We start from the raw sequence: 22,520 nt of genomic DNA on the forward strand, positions 1-22,520 counted from the left end.
ACATCTTCAGTTGACGGAAAGGAAATGTATATTGATACGTTTAATCTCGTCCCAACATAGCCCCATCCTTCTCTTTACGATGATTCCAAATCCAAGATAGGAATCAAAAGTTATTCCATAGTTAATTTACTTGAAATTTCTTCTTCTTTTTTCTTCTTCTTTTGTCTTTCTGGGAACAAAAGCTGTTTAGAAGTTTGATAATTCTCTCTTCCGAGTCTTGAAAGTTGCAACATTAGTTAATACAACAGGTATTAACCCCCGATGAATAATACTTAGGTACTTGCTTTTAAGGGGTCTTGCCGTTATTGCCATTTAATTTTTATGAGGGAAAGGAACATACTTTAGTTGACGGTAAGGAAATGTATATTGATACATTCAATCTCGTTCCAACGTAGCCTCCATCCGTCTCTTTATGATGATTCCAAATCCAAGATAGGAATCAAAAGTTATTCCATAATTAATGGACTTGAAATTTCTTCTTCTTTTGTCTTTTTGGGAACAAAAGCTATTTAGAAGTTTGATAATTTTCTCTTCCGAGTCTTGAAAGTTGCAACATTAATTAATACAACAGGTATTACCCACAATGAATAATACTTAGGTACTCGCTTTTTTATTTTGGTTCAATGATGTTTTAACACATATTTTATTTTTTATTTAAAAAAAAAAAGACGTGTTTTTTGGGTTCCAAAACAAATAAACATGTGACATCTTTTAATTGAGTCAAATTAAAAAGCGAGTTTATGAGGTACTCGGTATTGAGTACCTAAGTATTATCCTTGGCCGATTTACGTGGAAGTCTGAAGAAGTGCATGTGAGGACCTCTGAGGACCACCCAACTATCTGGGCAGGTGGTGAAAGAGAGAAGACCACAGTGGATGTTTAGATGCAGTGCAACAGAAGCTTAGAACCACCCAAAAAAAATAAATGTAATTTTAGACGAAAAGGAACATGAAGAAGACTACCATGACGCTTCTGTTCTTGGACCTTGGTTCCAATCAGGTTGTGTAACCTAACATTTTAAGTAATAAAGGAATAACGTACTACTCAACTAATTCTTTTTACACCATATATTTCTTTTGAAATCCACTATATATTCATACGCCTTCTGAAAAATATTTCATACAGTACTAAGAACTCGTAATCACTTGAATTTTCATCTACGATTACTAAAATACAAAACCAAAAATTATGATATTTTGGATGTTATATGTTAAATTATAAATCTAATTAAAATAATAACCCCAATTCTCAATACAAAATAGTTTTTTTAAGTGTAAATATGCACTTATTTATATGATAAATAATAAGTTTATTTAAATCCTCCTAATCTGCCTAGAACCCTACCCTAAGCCCCATCTAGATGCATAGGCGTTAACCCCAACTTGCCGTCCCACAAACATCTAGCATAATTTAATTAGGACACCTTATGCTAGAATCCTGAATGTGTGACTACTTATAAGTTCAAAAATCGGCTAATACCTCTTATACAAAGAGTTAGAAGAAAAAGGGTCGCATGAATTGACTGTCCTTGATAATTATTAATTTCCAAAGTAGACCATTAAGACTGTTTTGAACTTGAGGTGATTATTTTGGGATGAGGATTCTCCCTGCATGTGTTTTTTTTTTAGTGCAAGATGATACATGGCTTTATAATATATATATATATATATATATATATATATATATATATATATATATATACACATATATATATATATATATGCACCGTCCAAGACTATCCAAGGATTGGTTTTTTGTTAAAGTAAACAGTATCGTGGACTTTTTGTTAAAACTCCCTTCTAACAATGCCACGTACTTAATAAACAGAACAGCCTTGGTGCTCGGCCGGTCGGCCCCCATATCCACACATCCTTCATCCTCCCTTATCACCTGCCTCTCTCCTCCGCCCTCAAGATAAGACTGCCATTGCCAGAGTCTCGTTGGGATGCCAAACATTGTCATTTTGGCAACCTGTTTGCTCTTTGATCTGAACTTAACTTGGGGATAACTGGAAAGTTGATACGGTGGCTGAGGAAGGAAGGAAGACGGAGTGGGTACTGGTATTGGCAACGGTGGCTGAAGCTCTAATTTACGGTGAGGCAGAGGGTGGAGAAAATGATGAAAATCTATTTAGGGGCATCTGTGTTCTTCTAGAACCCCCCATTGTCTGTTCCCGAGGTACTCTATAACTGAAAATTTGTAGTTCTGTGATTTCCGTTCACTTAAAGTACTAAGATTTTCACACCTTTTATGTTGTTATCTTGAGAGGCTATCAAATCAAGCAAGGTGGTCCCTTCTACAAGCTTACAATATGCTCAAATGGCATAAAAATGCACACCGAGCTGCAGTTAAAGCTTTAGAAAGCCGAAGTGGTCTTAGCGTTGTAATTAGGAGTATTGAGGAAGCAATGTCAACAAATACGTGAGCAGCGGTAACTTCACGAAAAATGGCTTCTTCCCACATTGGTGACGAGCTAAATTCTGGTCACGTCCTATTTGGTTTGTTTCAATTGCGTGCTATTCATTCCTAGATTAACTTATTTTCTGTGTTTTCTATTTGACAGGGCGGAGCACAAGAGATTGAACATATAATTGGTGTAAGAAAGGCCTCCGAAATGCAGTCATTTTAGGTGACACTAGGCTATTCCTCGCGAACAATTCGGATCTACGGTGGACACAAAGAATTGTCTTTCAACAAGTAGGTGGGTATTCCGAGAAGAAAGATGCCGAGATTAATGAAAATTTCATAGAGACAAATGATCGAATTGACTTGCTGACTTGTTGCTGTGTTACTCCATGCCGAAGTTTAAACAATAAGAAAATAGTTTACATGTTGAAGAACAGAGGCGAGAACGAAATCAGATCAAGAATTCAATAAGGTGACTCAAGAACCAGAAGTTGAAGTGGTAGCTTGGAAAATTTGTAGGTACTACACTGTCCAACACGAAATGTCCGGTTGCATTTTCTCCCACTTCCCTTCTTATTGAGATAACCTGGATAATCCGCTCGCGTGAAAGGTGCCTCCTCAACCAGATATAACCCTACCTCTTCTGCTAACTTCACTATGTTCCAGTTGCTGAAAGGATTACTGGTCTTGTGTGTCACATGAATTTCTCCTCTTCCCGTCAGCATTTCAGACGCAGTGGCGAAGAACCGCTTGACCAGATCTTGATGCAACCTGAAAAATGCATCGCTCGAATGCATCACTATACATTTGATTCATGTAGAATTTCTCTGTATTAGAACTTACTCAATTTGAAACCTCTGGCTTTCCATGCCGATGAAGCCCGCGTGAGGGAAATTAAAGACGATTCGATCAAATAGTTTATCAGCTAGCAGAGGGTGTTGGCTCATGGTATCCACATCCACTTCATGCAGTACTACACATCCCTTTCCCTTTAACTTCTTCCATTTCCTCACTGCATTTGGGTACTTCTCCATAAATGACTCTACAAGTAGCATGGAAGGGATTTTAGTCAAGAAATTGGTATAAACATACATACATATATATATATATATATATATATATATATATATATATATATATATATATACATACAAATATCAATATATAAGTTAAGGACATCGTTTCTTTTTTGGTGCCTACCCTAGAATGCATGTTGACGATTGAAACAGTTTATATTTTAAATAAAATGTTTGATCATCTAAACTGTGGAAAACACCATGGTTGGTTAAGATAAAGTTGAAATGAAAATGAAGACAATCGAACAACTCAACAATTCTCAATTTGACTGATATTTGGCACGGATAATCCTTGAAAGAGAATCTAAAAACTAAATGGTTTTGATCGTTAAATCACACCCTATAAATTTGAAATGAAAATGAAGACAATCGAACAACTCAACAATTCTCAATTTGATTGATATTTGGCACAGATAATCCTTGAAAGATAATCTAAAAACTAAATGGTTTTGATCGTTAAATCACACCCTATAAAATTGAAATGAAAATGAAGACAATCGAACAACTCAACAATTCTCAATTTGATTGATATTTGGCATGGATAATCCTTGAAAGAGAATCTAAAAAACTAAATGGTTTTGATCGTTAAATCACACCCTCAAACGGATAAAGTTGAAATGTAAATGAAGGCAATCGAACAACTCAACAATTCTCAATTTGATTGATATTTAGCACGGATAATCCTTCAAAAAGAATCTAAAAACTAAATGATTTTGATCGTTAAACCACACTCTGAAACGGTTTTTGATTGCTGAACCACATTATGAAAATAAAATGTTCTTAATTTAAGAAAGTGAATGTGATATCCTTAACGTGAATTCTCGCTGCAGTGTAGCAAAGACGAAGTAGATTATCACCCGTAATACCTCTGGAGTCGAGAGAAGTGGCGACAATGTTGTTTGCAGAGCCAAATGCAGTGGCTAAGCAAGCAGCAAAAGAGAAGTTGCCCTCACCTACTAACAGTATCTTCTGAGAGCTGCTGTAGTGCATAATCTTCTTCTCCTCTTCCATTTGAGTCTCTGTAATTTACTTGAAATTTCTTCTTCTTTTGTCATTTGGGAAACAAAAGCTGTAAAGAACTTTGATACTTTTCTCCTCCGAGTCTTGAAAGTTGCAACATTAATGAATACAGCACGTGTTAGCGGATGAATAATACTTAGGTACTCGTTTTTTTATTTTGGTCCAATGATGTTTTGACACGTATTTTATTATTTAAAAAAATAAAAGATATTTTTTTTAGGTTTCAAAACAAAGAAACATGTGACATCTTTTAATTGAGTCAAATTAAAAAGTAAGTTTATGAGGTACTCAGTATTGAGTACCTAAGTATTATCCTTAGCCGATTTATATGGAAGTATGAAGAAGTGCATGTGAGGACCTCTGAGGACCACCCAACGGTCTGGGCAGATGGTGAAAGAGAGAATACCACAATGGATGTTCAAATGCAGTGCAACAGAAGCTTAGAACCAAAAAAAAAAAAAAAAATGTAATTTCAGATGAAAATGAACATGAAGAAGACTACCATGACTTTTTTGTTCTTGGACCTTGGTTTCAACGAAGAAGAAGAAAATAAAAAATGACTTTTTGACTCCATGTCTCACACTCACATGATCAACTCCTCATTTTTCTTTTTTAATTGTTATCCAATCAAGTTGTACAACCTAACATTTTAAGTAATAAAGGAATAACGTACTACTCAACTAATACTTTTTACACCATATATTTCTTTTGAAATTCAGTATATATTCATACGCTTTCTGAAAATTATTTCGTAAAATACTAAGAATTCATAATCACTTGAATTTTCATCAACCATCAAATTCACTAAAATACAAAACCAAAAATTATGATAATTTGAATGGTATATGTTAAATTATAAACCTAATTAAAATAATAAACTCAAATTCTCAATACAAATATAGTTTTTTAAGTGTAAATATGCACTTATTTATATGATAAATAATAAGTTTACTTAAATTCTCCTAGTTTGCCTAGAACCCTGCCTAGACCCCATTTAGACACATAGGTGTTAACCCCGACTTGCCATCCGACTAACATCTAGCATAATTTAACTAGGACACCTTATGCTAGAATCCTGAATGTGTGGCTACTTATAAGTTCAAAAATGGGCCAATACCTCTTATACAAAGAGTCAGAATAAAAAGGGTCGCATTGAATTGACTGTCCTTGATAATTATTAATTTCCAAAGTAGACCATGAAGACTGTTTTGTACATGGGATGAAGATTATCCCTGTATGTTTTTTTTTAGTGCAAGATTATACATGTTATATATGCACCGTCCAAAACTATCCAAGCGTTCTAACAATGCCACGTACTTAATAAACAGAACAGCCTTGGTGCTCGGCCGGTCGGCCCCCATATCCGCACATCCTTCCTCCTCCCTTATCACCTGCCTCTCTCCTCCGCCCTCAATACAAGACTGCCATTGCCAAAGTCTCGTTGGGATGCCAACCATTGTCATTTTGGCAACCTGTTTGCTCTTTGATCTGAACTTAACTTCGGGATAACTGGAAAGTTGATACGGTGGCTGAGGGAGGAAGGAAGACGGCGTGGGTACTAGTATTGGCAACGGCGGAAGCCCTGCCACCGGGAAAAAGAAAGGACGGTGAACATAAAACTAATTCATTAAACACGTGGCGTTGCCATATCCCTTGGATCGTTTTAAACGCTTCATATTACAAGACTTGCATAGTCTCTGCTTTTACTAGACGGATCAAAAGAAGAAAAAAAAAGATTCAGACAAAATGAAAAGAAGCTGCTTTTTTTTCAAAATCGTGGTCCTTGGCAGCAGAAAGCAGAAGCATCTGAGACCATGCTTAAGTTTGAAGTCTTTGGTAGCGTTAAGTCTCTCCTAGGTTGTTAGAAAGCAATCAGGATCCCTATCATAAAGGGCCTAGATTAGACGTGTAATCAGTAATTAACATGTATATATTTCCTTTCTTTCTTGTATAGTAGTATTGCAGGATCAGTTGCTTGTTTATGGGGAACTCTCTGTATAAAGTTAGAAGACTAATATCAATACCATCATTCTGGCCAATTCTATTCCTCAATCATTTGATTAGATTTTACATAGGTTTCTTATCCAGACTGTCTATACATGGAGAAATTTTTCCATGTGCTTCGATTACAAACCGGTATATTACGTGTCATAATAATGACACAAGTAGAGAGATTTGAGATTTGAGATATGATATATTTTTTAGTATCTCTCTACTTATATTATCACACATGATGTACCAGCTTGTGTCTATATAAAAAAATCTCTCATATATATGTTTCATCATAGATACATAACTACTTTTTGATATCTTGCTAATTATTATTAAGGCAATTCTATTTATGCACAGAAGGCTAACAAATTGCTGGCAAAGTCTTTAATACAGATGTATGTCATATACAATGGTAGGGTTTACTTCTATTGAATAGTGTGTTAATTTTGTGTGTATAAATAACAATGTTGTTAATTATTTTTCAAGAGTGGTGCTAAAAGCTTCATTAATTTAAGGCATCATATGGTATAGATAATTTGATTGGAATAAATAAGACACTATTTTAAAAGTACGTTCAAGAAAAAACGGAGAAATGGACCAACTTAAGGATAGGAGACGTTACTCTAGCTAGAACAAAATCTTCATTCATTCCAACTAATACTTTATACCAAACAAGGCTAAATGTTACTGATGTCATACAAGCTAACGTCAATTCTTTTTAAACTCGTTCCAGTGGAGGAAAATGTCTACTTGAAACCATGATACAATTGATATAAATAAAATCCAACATCATCTTCACTTGTTCAGTTTTTCAAAATATTGAAGTAAACTTAATTGGGACAGTTTTGTTCTGGTAAATTCCGATGCATTATTTGCAGAGATTAATTGCTTGGAAAACTTGAAGGTGCTACACTTTCGCACAGGAAATTCCATATAGCTTTTGACCCCACTTCCTCTCTTATTTAAATAACCTGGATAATCACATCGTAAGAGCTCTGCTTCCTCAACCAAATGCAGCCCAAATTCTTCTGCCAACTCTGCAACTAATCTTCCATTCATTGAAAGGATGTGCAGTCTTGTGTCACATGAATCCCTCCATAGGTGGTCAGCATTTTATGTGCACTCTTGAAGTAATTTCTAACCAAATTCTGATAATGCCTGAAAGTGCATTGCATGCAGTATTATTAATTTCACGTATAAATAACGAGGAAAATTAAACACGATGCGATCAAATAATTTCTGAATCAAGAGAGGGTGTTGGCTCATGGTGTGGACGTCCACTTCAAGGAATCCGTCCTCTTAACTCCTTCACGTAGCCCTTTGCACTTAAACACTTGCAATTTGTCCACTTCATGCAGTACAAAGCAATCCCGGTCTGTTCTCAAAGAGTAATATTGCTAGGTAGACTAAGTTTGTAGACTAAATTTACAAACTAAATTATGTGTCACCAATAAAAAAATAAGCACGTTAATAAATATTTAATAATAATCCAACCATCAACTTTTATGTTATTTAGTTTACAAAATTTAATCTACAAATTTAATCTCTCTAGCATTACTCGTCTTCAAAACTCCTCCACTTTGCACTTAAATACTTGAAATCTAGAGATAGAGTTGCTAGGATGGGGACAACTGTTAGGCTCCCCATTTGATTAAAATAATTACTATTTATAACTCCAAGTTTGTAGCTTTAGGTCATCTCCAACCGAAGGAGGGCCAGAGTGCTCTCTTTGGCTCTATAGCCCTCCAAGAAATTAATATTTTAATGAACAGTGCATGGCTATATTTCTTACCATCTCCAACCGAGGGGCTAGAGGGTCATAGGGCCAAATATAATTTATTATTTAAATTTAAAAACTACAACAACTTAAATTTAAAAACTACAACTGAGGAGCCAAAGGGTCATAGGGCCAAACATAATTTATTGTTTAAGTTTCATGTTGTTAAATGTTTTTTTTTATGTTGTATAATTTTTATGTTGTTTAATGTTATTTAATGTTGTTTAATACTGTTTAATGTTGTTTCATGTTACTTAATGTTATTTAATGTTGTTTAATGGCTTAGGAAGTTATAGAAAAAAATATATATTTTTTTTAAAATTTTGTAAAAAAAAAAAAAAAAACTGTATAAAAAAACAAAAAATTCAAATATAACGCCTAGTTGACGTCAGCATGTTACCGTTGCATTCAAAATCCGGCCTGGCCCAAGGCTAGGTGGGTGGGTGGGTGGGTTAGGCTAGCCGGTTAGCCCTTTGACCCTTTTTTGTCCCGTGGGGCCCACGAGCCCTTTGGCCTAGCCCTCGGTTGGAGATGGTTTTCGGCTATTTTCGGCCCTCTGGACCCTTTGGTTGGAGATGGCCTTACATGCATGCATGCATGTTGGTAATTGTAGGGTTTCCTCAATGGAATTTGGAAGGGAAATCATTTTTACACATTTTTTCTTTTGCACATCCTTGTTCATTTAGCCCGTTGATTCATTCAATTAAATGGCAAAAAAACAAACAGAATTGTGTAAAAGGAGAAAAATGGTGTGTAGAAATTACTTCCCGATTGAAAAGCTACTAATGCTTAACTCTTGTGAATCCGTGCACCTTCGAGCTGGATTAATAGTTGATGCATGTCGATGTTGAAGATAAAGGGATGCCTATAAATTGAAAAGAAAAGTAGATGAAATCAAACTTGCTAGAATATGTTTTGTAAAAGAAACTGCTATTAACACTTTAAAAAAGTGATAATGCAATAATAGGTTTACAACTTATAATGAATGAATATGCCGACATTTTCAGTGCGCCAATAACAGTTTTCTTCTTGGACTTTCTTTGGATATTTTTCGGTACTCATACGCTTAATGGACCCCATGCATTCATCACAAATATTTCACATCAGCAGGAGATGCACCATACACCATTTTAGTATTGGTGTTAGGCTGAAATCGAAATCCTTCTTGGATGGGTTTTACCTCATTAGATTAGTGGCCTCATATCTATCGCTTTTGCACAACATTAAGTCACCTAAACCACCACTTTTAAATGTTGATAATTGTTGAAGGCCAGAATAAATTAGCTGCCGTCTTGTTTATTCATTTTTCCCAAAACTTTTCTGTTTGCAAGATTATCCTTTCACTGAAAAGAGTTACAATAGAGCCCCTAGGAAATTCAGTAGTAATACGTAGGAAATTCAATTGTTAGGAAAAAAAAAAATTCCCTTACAATCAGTTAATGATAACATATGAAGCTGGAAGTACAAGGTTTTCCATATGGCTCCGGCCATACGAGACTGGGAACTTATTTTCCTTTATACATGTTCTAAACATGCACAAGATTTAGGTTCATGCGACACAACTCGCTCAATGTACGTAGGACTGACAGATTTCATATGATGTGGCTTACAGTTACACGTGACGACCCCAAATTCCACAATATCTAGGCCATGGACCCGAAGAAGTAGTTCCAAGGTGGAAACTGGAAGTGGTAGAATGGTCCAACATCTTGGCAAATTTGTAGGTGCTACACATTCCAACCGGAAAAGTTTGGTCAAACATCCCAGCCCCTCTCTTATTTTCGTAGCCTGGATAATCCCATTTCGAGAATGGTTCTTTATGAACCAAAATCAATCCAGCCTGATAAGCTAAATCCACTATATTCCATTCACTGAAAGGATATGTTGTCTTGTGTGTCACATGAATTTCTCCTACTCTCGTCAGCATTTCCCTTGCATTCTCGAAGAATCCCCTAACCAAATCCTGATGATACCTGAAAAATGCATGAATTTAGTCTAGAATTTGAGTCCTCTGATGCATTGTCGTGCTAGTGTTCTGCTTGGTATCGAAACTATGTCATTCCAATCCTTCGTTTAGTAATCATTCTCATATAAATACTAAACACCGGCTTTGCCCAAAAACAAAAACCGTATGAGCACAAAACATACCATGACCGGATGACCCTTTAAACAAAATGCTGCATAAATGGGTGTGTTTGAACTTACCAAATCTGGTACATTTCGCGTTCACAGGAACAGGAACCCTTCAAGTAACCGGCATGAGGAAAATTATATATTATGCGATCAAAGCGCACGTTGATCAAGCAAGGGTGCTTGCTCATATAGTGGACATCCACCTCATGCAATACAGTGCATTCCCTGGACTCTAATTCCTCCACATTACTCATAGCTTTTGAATACTCCACCATTAACGACTCTACATTTAGCATGTAAATGATCAATCAGAAACCCTTTTGTTGAAACAAAATGGAACTAAAATCTGTGTGCCCCTCTATCTACTATTCCACCATTGATGAATTCTACCATTAGCATGCAAAGGATTTCAAGCAGGACTCAGAAACCCTCAGGTCGAAGTTTAAGCAAAAAAATAAAAATCTTTGCTCCCCTCAATCTATTATTTCACCTGGGTAATTACCAAAATGTAAATTTTAGAATTAAATACAGATTTAATTTGCAACATCAACACTAAGTTGGTTTTTATTTTTTTACTAAAATTTCAAACTGGGTTTTCTTCAAAAATCAAAGACTTGGGTTGAAACTAGGAGTGAAAAATAAATTATTTGGATGTTGACACAAGTGAATGTTGTGGAATTACCTCTGGTGTCACGAGAAGTGGCAACCATGTTGGCAGCGAAGTCAAAGGCTCTGGCTAAGCAAACGGCAAAAGAGAAGTCGCCTTCTCCGACCAACAGTATATTCTGATAGTTGCTGTAATTCTTAATCCTTCTCTCAAAGCTAAACACTTCCATTTCACTGATTCAGTGATTCTCTTCTTCTTCTTCAACTTTCTCAGAACTGCTGTTTGGCCTTGCTATTATTTTCCTCTTGGGAAATTATACACCGGTTTAACTTTTGAACTTTTTTAGTACAATTTTTGAACTTTTTGAGTCGCTATATATAGAAATATGATTAAGATCAACTTTAAAAAATGTGGGTTTCCTGTATAAGAAAATATGTTTTATTTATTTTTAATAATATCATTTGGAGTAAGAAGTTAAGGGTCAAGTTAAACTATATAATGGACTTGTCTTAATAAGTTGGTATTTAACTCGTGTAAGTGAAATTTAAAACATTTTTCACTTATAAGTGAAAATAAATACTTAATATTTGTAGTACTAAGTGACCAAAAAAAATAGAAATTTAAACATGAAGGATTGAGCACTGTTATGTTTTTTCATCCGCACTATAAAATTATAAATAGCAAATCAATGTGAAGTGGGTGGAAAAATAAAATAATGGACAGACGTAGTACCACTCTTATTGTTATGTTAATGTGTTTTGACACGTTATTATTCGAATAAGAAGCGACTTCTGCACAACTCATTTCTTTTTTGTACGCCATGTTTATTATTGATATTTACACTGAATAAACCAAAAAATAATAAGAAAAACGAATAAATAAGAGTGGAAATGAAAAAAAAATTGAGTATGTGGAAATAAGATGAGGAAACACACTACTCTAACAAATTGAAAAAAATACACCCCCCCCCCCCTCCCCCGCCCCCAAAATTTAAGTCTCGTTGCTAGAAGTTATGTGTTGATGGACGATCTATAAAAAATGATAAAAGGAGCACATACTTCTCTGTTAATCCTCAAAAAGACTTGTGATATGTCTTGACCTTGAAAGGAGATGAGGTAGTCTCACCCCTACTTTCCTACCTTGTCTTTTTTATCCTTTTCCCTTTTTCGTCAACATTTTTCTTCGTGATCAAGAATATTCCCTTGTAGTGGGATATATGATATAATTCACGTTCATCATTTCCTTTTGTTTTCTCTTATGCCAATTTCTCTCCCAATCCTTTGTCCAACATTTTCTATTTTCTCTAATCTTCAATCTATAATAAATTTAAAAGACTTCGTTGCGAGATATATAATCATATAATTTTGACCTTCTAAGTTAAATCATGACCTAAACAATTATCCAAAGGTTCTTCATGATTAGATGCAATGATTTTATGACGATGCGACTTCAATTTTTCGTTGTTGTTAACATTTAAGGATATTGTTGGTAGTATGAGCTTGGTTTTGTGTTATGCTTATATTTAATGATATGCGTGTTTTTACCATTTTTAAGGTTATTATTTTTATTTTCAATGTCATTTATACATGAGGCATACACTAAATTTTTATTGCAATTATTAATTAAATTTCAACACAAATGAAAGCATAAAGCTTCCATTAGGAAACATATGCTTTACACGTCACTTGAGGAAAAGCAACTTCCTTTACTTGTCACGTTTAGTACAATAATTCTCTAGTACGTTGTGTCGCGTACGTGTCTTGTTGCAGAAGCCTGGGCTTCAAGCTTCCCGTGGAAGCACCTTTCTGTCAAATAATTGGATGAAAACATACGTGTCATTCCGAATTCTCTCCTCTTATTCTGTCTCATTTTTATCTCATTTTCTCACATTTTTCTTTTTATTTTTTTATAAAAAAATTAATATAAAATATTAACATAATTTAATTGTAACTATTTAAATACGAGAGGAGAAAAAGAGAGAAATTAGGAGGGAAGAAAATCCTCCTTCGTGTTATTTTGCTGAGATTACTTCGGGAGTCCGCTAGTTCTCTCCTATGGTGAAGAAAGGCGAGAACAACGAACATATCTTAAAACTAAAGTCATTTATTTCGCGCAACTTGCATCAGGAGTACGATCAAGGATGTCGGAAAAAAAAAAAAGTTGGCCTCTTTTATTCTTTCGATGATTGTTGTTTTGGCCCTGGAAGATAAAATAGCTATTAAGTCAATGGCTCAGATAGTGGCAGTGAATGTCTTTATTTTCAATGAGTCAGACATACTCTTGTAAATCATTTCAAGTAAATCTAAGAAGCTGCTATTAAAATCTTCATAAGGTCTTTCATTTGTTCCACGGAATACTAAATTATGTAACAAGACATTTCACAACAGCCATAAGACTAAGCAACACTTGTTTCCAATGATTTGTCTCTTTCTTTGTCAATTGTTTGATTTTTTGTCCATCTAATTTTCAGCTCAATTCAAGTTCTTGAATTAGTGATATGCTCTTTGTTTTTATAATGTTGGTCAAGCTTCTTATCAAAATGTGTCCAATCACTAATTCCATCTTTTGCTAACTCACTTTTTGGAACCATTGTTTTAAGCAATTACACCAAAGCAAAAAAATTTATCCAACTCTTTTGAGTACACGGGTCATTTCTCATCACAAGTTTCACTCGTTGATACTTTTTTATTGTAGTAATGTGTGAGAATTTTTCTAGAGAGGTTATTCTTCCATTTTGATGTGTATGACTTTATGTAGTTTATGACAAACGATAAGATAATTTAGATTAAGTTTATCTAGACTATGGAAATTTGTATGTTCTTTATGACAAACGACAAGATAATTTAGATTAAGTTTATCTATACTATGGAAAAAAAAATTTGAATATGAGATACAAGCGACTTGCAAAATTTAATTGAAAAATTATTTCCCAGTTATGGTTGAGATAATAACTATGCAAATATCATCATACCCGACGTTCTTCTTAATCATCATTTAAAAATTATTTGTTAAAAATTTCAATCAAGCAAACGCATCCATACTATTAAATAAATGAGAAATGGAAGTTCCAATATTCTCTCAGTGGTGAGAGCTTTTCTCTCAAATTGAGAGTTATTCTCACTTCCTACAAACCACAGAAAATCTAGTGGTGCCAATCCTAGCTTCGGCCCGGGGCTGGTTGTCGTTTCCTTCTTGCTTTCTTTCTCTTTTGTTTTCCTTGATTCCACTGCTTTTTATTCCAAATTTCTACTCCAATCTATCATATTCCTTTATCCTTGCGGGTATTACTTTTTTTGGGTTTTCCTTACTCCGATCTTCAGCCATGCATCCTTTTGAGATTGTGCGTAGAGTTCCAGTGTATCCACCAGCTCGGGTGTTTCCAACACCACCACTTTATCTTTGTTATCTGTCGGTTTCGGCAGTGTCGTTCGTGGGTTTCCACGAACTTCATACTAATAGCTGACTTCTCTCGCTTAGTTGCCGGCTATTTCTAGTTTATGGATGTGCTCAGGTAGCAAATCGGGTTTGGAAGTGGCGTTTGTTGAAGTGGTGCTTGGTGGCGGAGATGGAATCCGATGGATTGGTTGGTTCTGGAAGGGTGGAGAAAGCTGTGGAAGGTGTCGAAGCTTCTGCTTTGGGAGACGTGATGTTAAGTTTGGGCCTAAATGTTTTTTTGGGTCATTTTGTGTTTTGTAGTGTTTTAGGCTCACTTTTGTTTGTTGATACGTAGTCGTTGGGCCTCTGAAGTGTTGTATGTTTGTTGTTGGTGCTTAATAAAATATCTTTTTACCCAAAAAAAAAAAGAAAAAAAAAAAGAGAAATGTATTATAATTACAAAATCGTTTAAACAAAATCATTTTCTTTTGGGGTAAAACTGTAAAAATAACTTGTTATTTGTGACACTGCGACACGTTTCTATAAGAGGGATTTTACCTTGCAAAAATAAAAAAATAAAAATAAATAAAAATAAATGGGGTTGCGTTTTTAGCTTCCGAGGGAAGCTTACCCAGTACTCGGTAAAAACCTTCCCGCTCGCTGTTGCTCATCGTTGGAGGTGGTTGGATTCTGCTCAGAGCTGTAAGAAGAATCAACGATGGTGCAGAGAAGTAAGCAATCTTCCGTATTCTACATTCGAATTTGTGTATCTAACGGTGTTATGCATGGACTTATTGATCAATTTGCTAAATTTTTTAAGAATCTGGAAAAAAATTAAAATAAAATTAGGGTTTAATAAGCTTGAATTTAAAAAGGAACAGTTTTCGGTATCGGAAAATTGTGTTAGATTGTGAGTTGCGTTTTTTTTATTCGTGTGTTTTGCATGGAATGATAGATTGATTCGTTTGCAGAGAGTGGTGGGATTGAATTTGTTATGAGGAAAAAATGGGGATGTGCATCACTTGAATTGAAATGGTTATCGAATGGCCCTTAAATTTGTGTGTCTTTGTGCGTTGTGCATGGGATGATTTGATTGATTTGTTGTGCAGAGAGTAGTAGGCTTCAATCTGTTAAGGAGCAGGAGAAATTGGAGACGGATCCGATTGAATTGAGAAAGAAGCAGTTGATTCTTGATATACGGGAGGCGGGCAGAATAGGTGATCAAAATGAACAGAAGCGGAGGATTCAGTGGATTCACGAAACGGAGATGATGAACAAACTAGTATGTTGCATTTGGTCCCTAGTTTTTGCCCCTTTTTTTCATTTTTTATTTGTTTATTTGAACTTTTGACATCAGAAGTAGAAGACATTACGATAACCTATCTCTGCAGAGCAAAGCAAGGAAAATTCGAGATTTACAAGTACAGTTGATATCGCTCGGTTATACATTCAACCCGGAAGATGGACTATTAGTTTGTCACTACTTAAGGGAAAAGTGTTTGGACGGGGATCTTTTGTTTCACTCCATTGAAGACGCTGATGTTTACGCAAAGCATCCTCAGAACCTCATAGGTATTTTCTTTTGATACATTATTATGTTTCTAGGGTTTAGGGTTTTGGGTACTGCTCTTTGTCTTTGACAGATAACTACTAGTAATGTTACAGACAAATACAAAGCTGTTGGTGCTAGAAATGTTTGGTATTTCTTCACCCGTACCCGCCCGAATGAAACTCAACCTGGTACCAGTACAAGTACAGAGCAGGTTCTAGCCGGAAAATGGATAATTGGCAACGAAATGGACGTGCTTCATCAGGGCGAGAAAGTCGGTGTAAAACAATTACTAGAGTATTGTGACGGGGATGCCAAGACCCAATATAAGATCATCGAGTACAAACTCGATCCTCTTCCAGATAATTTGAAGGTATGAAGTTTTAGCCTATAAAATATGTCCGTTTATTGACGCCTCCATTCGTTTTATTTGAAAAATGCATTGGTTTCAAATTGTGTACAGAGCGGTCCTTGGTTCGTCTGTAAGCTGTACAATGATGCAAGTTGCGTGGAGGTGCAGAGTTTAATTAATGGCTGATACTTCACCTTAATGATGTACCATTTCATGTCTTCAGCTCTGTCATCCTCCGGTGTTCTTTGACTGAGCTAATCGACGTTTGTTGCAACTGTGATTTGAATTTGAAGTCGGTTTATCCATAGACAGGCATCTTGATTCTGTTTGTGTGGCTACTTTGGTACCCTGATATTAGTCCAGATTCATGCGCATACCGTGTCATCTTAATTTTTTTTATAAGGGCATGTTCATGGTGTTTTCATATTTGTGAGATCATTCAGTTACTTGAGACTCAGTTCTGTATAACCGCTAACGACAAAACTGTTTCCACAACTTCCCATCTACCATCTCCACCCAAATTCGAAGGGTTTTAGGTCTAAAATCGTGTAGAACCTCACCGGAGAACTTGGTGGTTCTTGACGGCAATTCCGCCGTTCCGGCGAGTTTCACCACCCACCACCATCCTTAATCAATTCCCCTTGGACACAAGAACAAGATCTAACTAGTTGTAGGGACGTTGGAACCCCATGTAAGTCAAATTGAAGAACACCCACCTTAGGGTTTTCAACTGGTTTGAGTGGAATTGGAGCTCTTTCTGGCCAAATTGGACTTGGCTAAAGGTATGAACATTGCTCCCCGATCTTCATTTTTTTTGTGAAATTAGGTAATTTTTGGAAATAGTTGAATTTTCCGGCAAGTTGGGGCAGCCAACAGCCACCTACGGTGGCACGTGGGCCGGAGCACCCCCTGACCTTCCTAGGCTAAATTTGATACCCCAATTCTATATGTGAGGTATTATACTATTATTTTATAGCTTTGCAGTTTACTAACAAGTTTATTTTTTCTTTCTTTCTTTTAGTTGAATTAAATATTAGGTAATGGATTAATCTAGCTCAAAGTTTCGTCTGGCTTGGTAAATACAAATTTTAATTGTTCATGCAGGTACTACTTGTGCTACAATCTTGACCAAGGCTGTTTATACCGATTGGTTTTTTTTTTTCCACCTATATTTTAATTTCATTCACCATAAAAAGTTATGGTTAAAAAATTGAAATGTTATTTCTCCACTCACTATTTTTTTTAAATGGTTATGTCTGAAACTAGACACGGGTACTATTTATGAAACTAAACATGAATACTACATTATTTCTTAAACATACTATTGCTGAAATTGAACACGGATACTACACTATTTCTTGAACTGAATACTGACTATTTTTTAAAACTAAACACGAGTACTATCACTATTTTTTAAACTGAACGCTAATTATTTATGAAACTAACACGAGTACTACACTATTTATTAAACTCACTATTTATGAAACTGCCACAGGTACTACACTATTTATTAAATTGACTGACTATTTATGAAACTGACACATGTACTACTGACTATTTATGAAACTGACACATGTACTACTGACTGTTTATTAATCTGACTAACTATTTATGAAACTGACACATGTACTACACTATTTATGAAACTGACACAGGTACTACACTATTTATTAAACTGACCAACTATTTATGAAACTGACACATGTACTACACTATTTATTAAACTGACTGACTATTTATGAAACTGACATATGTACTACACTATTATTAAATTAACTGACTATTTATGAAATTGAATACTGATTATTTTTATAAATTCAAGTTCATGCATGCATGCGTGCCCTTCTAATTAATAGAGGATAATGCTAAAGAAAACCAAATTTTAAACCAAATGATAAACATATTAATTAATGTTTAAGTAATAATTCAATCATCAACATTCACATCATTTGATTTACAAAATTTGGTAAAAATTTAGTCTCGATGGTATTAATAACCAAAGAGCGAGTATGTGTTAATAATTGATTGACACATATATAATTACACATGTGTGGTAAGGAAAAAAGAAGATCGACTCGAGGCTCGGAGTACCAATCATTAACAACCAACAATACTTAAATCGAATTTAAATATTAGTTATTGCTTCCAAAATTCAACTTCAGCTTCAAATTCAAGAAGTACATCTAAAGAAGCTTAGTTAAAAGAATTTATTTTTTATTTTTCTTATTTTGTTTATATTATATTGTTATTCAAAAGAAGATTGAGGGAGAGGGATGTGGAACAAGAGCTCACCAAGTCTACCGAATTAAGTGATCCAGATCTTTGAAATTTCAGTCTCACATACACGCATCAGCCATGCATTGCATTGGCACCTGCCAGTGCAGAGTTTAATAATTTATTAACATTTCGATGAACAAATGAAAAGCCCAAATCTCATCTCTTTTTTGCTGTACTTAACTGACTTTTACATTAATTGGGTTCTTGTTACTTGCATTTTTTTTTTTTTTTTTTTTGTGAAATGCCAAATAGAGGAACTGTCATTGGTTGGAAGAAAGCCAATACCACAATATCAATGCCTAGACCTTTCAACTCACAGCGCGATAGATAATCACATTTTAAGAATAACATTGACAAGGTTACTAATCCTCTTGTTTAGGGAAGGAAGTCTATGAGGATCACATAAAGCTTGGGGAGACCCGGGCCCTTTGAAATCCCAAGGCGAACTTCCATTGCATGATGTGTCCACAGGCCGGAAGGTTTCAGATTCCCAGGGAGTCAGGTAATCCTCAAAGCCAAAATCATTCAATCTTCCAGTCATAGCTTCCAAACTCAGCATTGAAGAAGGAATTGGTCCGGTAGACCTCTGGAATCGAGAAGGGAATCCATCTTCGGTGGAAATAATGTGATAAATAAAAACAATACGTAAGAACAAGTATGAAATATGATCCATTGTTCAAATTGGCGATATGATAATATAACACTCTAGACCATTTCACCATTGATCTTCTAAATTTGAGATCTGAACTCGATTAGAGCATGTAAATTTTAGATCAAATCGGTTCATTTTACAACCTTTAATTGATTCTGTGATGGAAGATTCCCTTTTTTTTTTTTTTTTTCTTTCTGAACATGGTGCCAAAATACCTTTCTTTGTAATTTGTTGTCTTCATAAACAGTACATGTACTACCTTCACGCTAATGGGATGGAGGTTTGAAACTTTGAACGAACAGAACATGACACAAAAGAAATATAAAATACAAGTCAAATGGTAAACTCACAGTAATTATGTGTGAGTGGTGAAACTCACAGTAAATACAAGCCTATAAATTTCAGACTACAGGCTATCATGAAACTCATGAACAGAGACAAATTCTTATTTTGAACTTCCAAATTTTACAAAAACAAGATGAGTGGCGATCCCCTCAACATGGCCAATCTCCGCGTCCTAGTGGTAGTCATGGACTACCGTATGGGGAGAGTCAGGTGAACAATATCAACATGTGTCTTATGGGGTTCCCCATTATGGTGATTCTTCATCACACACTAGTGGCAGGTATCTGCAATCAAGTGCACCACCTGGGCATCCCTATTCTTACTATGGTGGTAGCCAAGACGGCACTTCATCATCGTATGGTGGTGGTCTTGTATCACATCTGCTTTATGGGGTTACCCATTCAGGTGACTCTTCATCAGATAGTGGTGGCCATGTTGTTGGCTATCCGCAAAACTCACCTATACCGTCAAGTGCACCATATGGTGATAGTCTTGCACAACATTTGTTTCATGGGGTTCCCCATTCTAGTGATTCTTCCTCACATGTTGGTGGCTACCCGCAACTAAATGCATCTACACCGACAAATGCACCATATCTTCTCCATTCTTACTATGGTGGTAGTCAAGATTGCACTTCATCACCATATAGTGGCGACCCTGTACGACATCATTCTTATTGGGATCCCTATTATGGTGATTTTTCATCACATGTTGGTGGCTATCTGCAACTACCTATACAGTCAAGTCCATCATATGGGCTTCCCCATTCTTACTATGGTGGTAGCCAAGACAACGCCTCATCATCATATGGTGGTGCTTATCATGGTGGCTATTCAGGGGCACTATCACGTCTACAACAGCAACAACAACTATAGAGTCCGAGCAAGAGGCACAACCTAAACCTCGCCTATTGACAACCAAGCTTGAACGTTTAAGCTTCGGAAAAATGTTACAGGACAAACCAATACGGTCATCTAGGAGAAGTGTTAAATCATTCTATCAAAGAGCCATTAGGTAAGTTTCTTGAACAACTTAACGTTATGTAAATTACTGTATCATTCATAACCCTTATTGTCAATTAATTTTATATAAAGAAACATTATAGTTTGATGATCACTAATCTGGCACAATCTCAAACATTGTATTTAGTAATCAATATTTTGATCTGGTAAACACCCAACTAATTTAGTCAGTAACGTCCGATGACATATTATACTATCCAATTGAAATAGTCAATACAGTCCAAGCTGCCAATTAGTATTTTAATAAAAATATCTAAAATCTAAAATAAAAATTTTTAAAATATTTAAGTGACTTGTTGTCTATTTTTATTTATTTGTCCAATTGATCATAACATTCATTAACAGCATAAAAAAAATATAAGAGAACATATAAGTTCAATATTAGAAAATGCTTCATTTGAGTGGGATAAAGTAAATTTATTTATTTATTTTTAATTTACTTTGCAACTGGAATTATCAATAGGCTATTTATTGTAATTTTGTTGAATTTGTTATAGTTAAATGACCATCTGATGCGTGTAGAGGGAATTCAACTCTCTCTTTCTCTGAAGTATGCTATATAGCTATTCCTTCAGAGTGCAATAGAACATGAAACTTAAAATATTATGTACTTTTTTAAAAATGCTAGGGGGTTAAATCTTTTATTTATTTATTGTGTTTATAACTAAAAAGGTAATTTAACCCAAAAATTAACAAAAATTTTACTCTTTAGTCATATATCAATGGCATAGTAATTATGCATAGGTTATGAATGTCATATGGGTTTAAGTCATTATAAATAGTCAGAACTTGACTTTTCTATCATTTCATTATAAAAAGTTAGAACCTAATTATTTTGTCCTTCTCTTTCTCTCTATATATATGAATGTGATCGTATGGGCTTTAACTCTCTAGATTTAGGAGCTCCTAGCCAAATTCTTATTTTGGGAAGATTTGAAATTTGTTTGGAGAGGATTTGAAAAAAATCATCTCCAATAGAGATGTTTTAACTGTATTAATGAATGTGCACATCTTTGTACTTTCAAACAACTAACAAATATTTTGGTGCAACTCGAAAGGGAAGGAATAGTGCAGGGTTGTCTAGTTGAGTTTAAAAATATCGTCTGTGTTGGTCATGACGTTATGATTGTAAACACTCAAAAAGGAATATTTTAGTCCCCATCTTCATTTTTTTTTTCCTTTTCTTTTTGAGTGTTTACAATCATAACTTCACCACCAACAAAGACGATGTTTTTAAACTCATCCAGACAACCCCGCACTATTCCTCCTTTTTGAGTCGCACCAAAATATTTATTAGTTGGCTGAAAGTACAAAGATGTGCACATTCATTAATACAGTTAAAACATCTCTATCTAGAGAGTTAAAGCCCATATGACATTCATATAGAGAGAAGGAGAAGGACATAAGAGTCAAATTCTGACTATTTATAATGAAAGGATGGAAAAGTTAAGTTCTGACTATTTATAATGACTTAAATCCACATGACATTCATGACCCATGCATAATTACTATGCCATTGATATATGACTAAAGAGTAAAATTTTTGTTGATTTTTTGGCTAAATTACCTTTTTAGCTATAAACGCAATAAATAAATAAAAAGATTTAATCCTAGAATTTTTGAAAAAGTACATAATATTTTAAGTTTCATGTTCTATTGCACTCTGAAGGAATAGCCATATAGCATACTTCGGAGAAAGAGAGTTGAATTCTCTCTACCCGCATCAGACTTAGAAACTAATCTATGGTCATTTAACTATAACAAATTCAACAAAATTACAATAAATAGCCTATTGATAATTCCAGTTGCAAAGTAAATTATAAATAAATAAATAAATTTACTTTATCTCACTCAAATGAAGCATTTTCTAATATTGAACTTATATGTTCTCTTATATTTTTTATGCTGTTAATGAATGTTATGATCAATTGGACAAA

General features: G+C 34.9%; 3 protein-coding genes across 3 annotated transcripts; 1 reads left to right on the forward strand and 2 right to left on the reverse strand.

Moving 5' to 3' along the window:
• Positions 1–2,735: 2,735 nt before the first annotated feature.
• LOC137722746 (uncharacterized protein At4g26485) lies at positions 2,736–4,591 on the reverse strand. Its single transcript, XM_068461829.2, has 3 exons — positions 4,349–4,591; positions 3,250–3,448; positions 2,736–3,177 (listed from the first exon to the last, which is right to left on the reverse strand). The coding sequence occupies exons 1-3, from the start codon at positions 4,491–4,493 to the stop codon at positions 2,871–2,873; spliced, it is 651 nt and encodes a 216-aa protein (XP_068317930.2). The 5' UTR covers positions 4,494–4,591; the 3' UTR covers positions 2,736–2,870.
• A 4,996-nt stretch (positions 4,592–9,587) lies between these two features.
• LOC137721181 (uncharacterized protein At4g26485) lies at positions 9,588–11,349 on the reverse strand. Its single transcript, XM_068460290.2, has 3 exons — positions 11,087–11,349; positions 10,477–10,687; positions 9,588–10,244 (listed from the first exon to the last, which is right to left on the reverse strand). Exons 1-3 carry the CDS (start codon positions 11,238–11,240, stop codon positions 9,884–9,886), a joined length of 726 nt encoding a protein of 241 aa, XP_068316391.2. The 5' UTR covers positions 11,241–11,349; the 3' UTR covers positions 9,588–9,883.
• Positions 11,350–14,977: 3,628 nt separating this feature from the next.
• Positions 14,978–16,713, forward strand: LOC137727082 (NAC domain-containing protein 67). Its single transcript, XM_068466021.2, has 5 exons — positions 14,978–15,117; positions 15,496–15,668; positions 15,778–15,958; positions 16,052–16,308; positions 16,399–16,713. Exons 1-5 carry the CDS (start codon positions 15,105–15,107, stop codon positions 16,471–16,473), a joined length of 699 nt encoding a protein of 232 aa, XP_068322122.2. The 5' UTR covers positions 14,978–15,104; the 3' UTR covers positions 16,474–16,713.
• The last annotated feature ends 5,807 nt before the right edge of the window (positions 16,714–22,520 follow it).

Source organism: Pyrus communis, chromosome 5 (assembly GCF_041283825.1).
Source record: "Pyrus communis isolate YQ-2024b chromosome 5, ASM4128382v1, whole genome shotgun sequence".
Classification (NCBI taxonomy): Eukaryota; Viridiplantae; Streptophyta; class Magnoliopsida; order Rosales; family Rosaceae; genus Pyrus; species Pyrus communis.

Excerpts from the sequence above, each read along its gene's own strand:
- LOC137721181 (XM_068460290.2), bottom strand. The coding sequence starts at position 11,240 with ATGGAAGTGTTTAGCTTTGAGAGAAGGATTAAGAATTACAGCAACTAT. Across the intron at positions 10,688-11,086 it reads CACTTCTCGTGACACCAGAG|AGTCGTTAATGGTGGAGTAT; the intron begins GTAATTCCACAA and ends TGCTAAATGTAG. Across the intron at positions 10,245-10,476 it reads CGCGAAATGTACCAGATTTG|GTATCATCAGGATTTGGTTA; the intron begins GTAAGTTCAAAC and ends TGCATTTTTCAG.
- LOC137727082 (XM_068466021.2), top strand. Across the intron at positions 15,669-15,777 it reads CGGAGATGATGAACAAACTA|AGCAAAGCAAGGAAAATTCG; the intron begins GTATGTTGCATT and ends CTATCTCTGCAG. Across the intron at positions 15,959-16,051 it reads GCATCCTCAGAACCTCATAG|ACAAATACAAAGCTGTTGGT; the intron begins GTATTTTCTTTT and ends GTAATGTTACAG.
- LOC137722746 (XM_068461829.2), bottom strand. The coding sequence starts at position 4,493 with ATGGAAGAGGAGAAGAAGATTATGCACTACAGCAGCTCTCAGAAGATA. Across the intron at positions 3,449-4,348 it reads CACTTCTCTCGACTCCAGAG|AGTCATTTATGGAGAAGTAC; the intron begins GTATTACGGGTG and ends TGCTACTTGTAG. Across the intron at positions 3,178-3,249 it reads AGCCAGAGGTTTCAAATTGA|GTTGCATCAAGATCTGGTCA; the intron begins GTAAGTTCTAAT and ends TGCATTTTTCAG.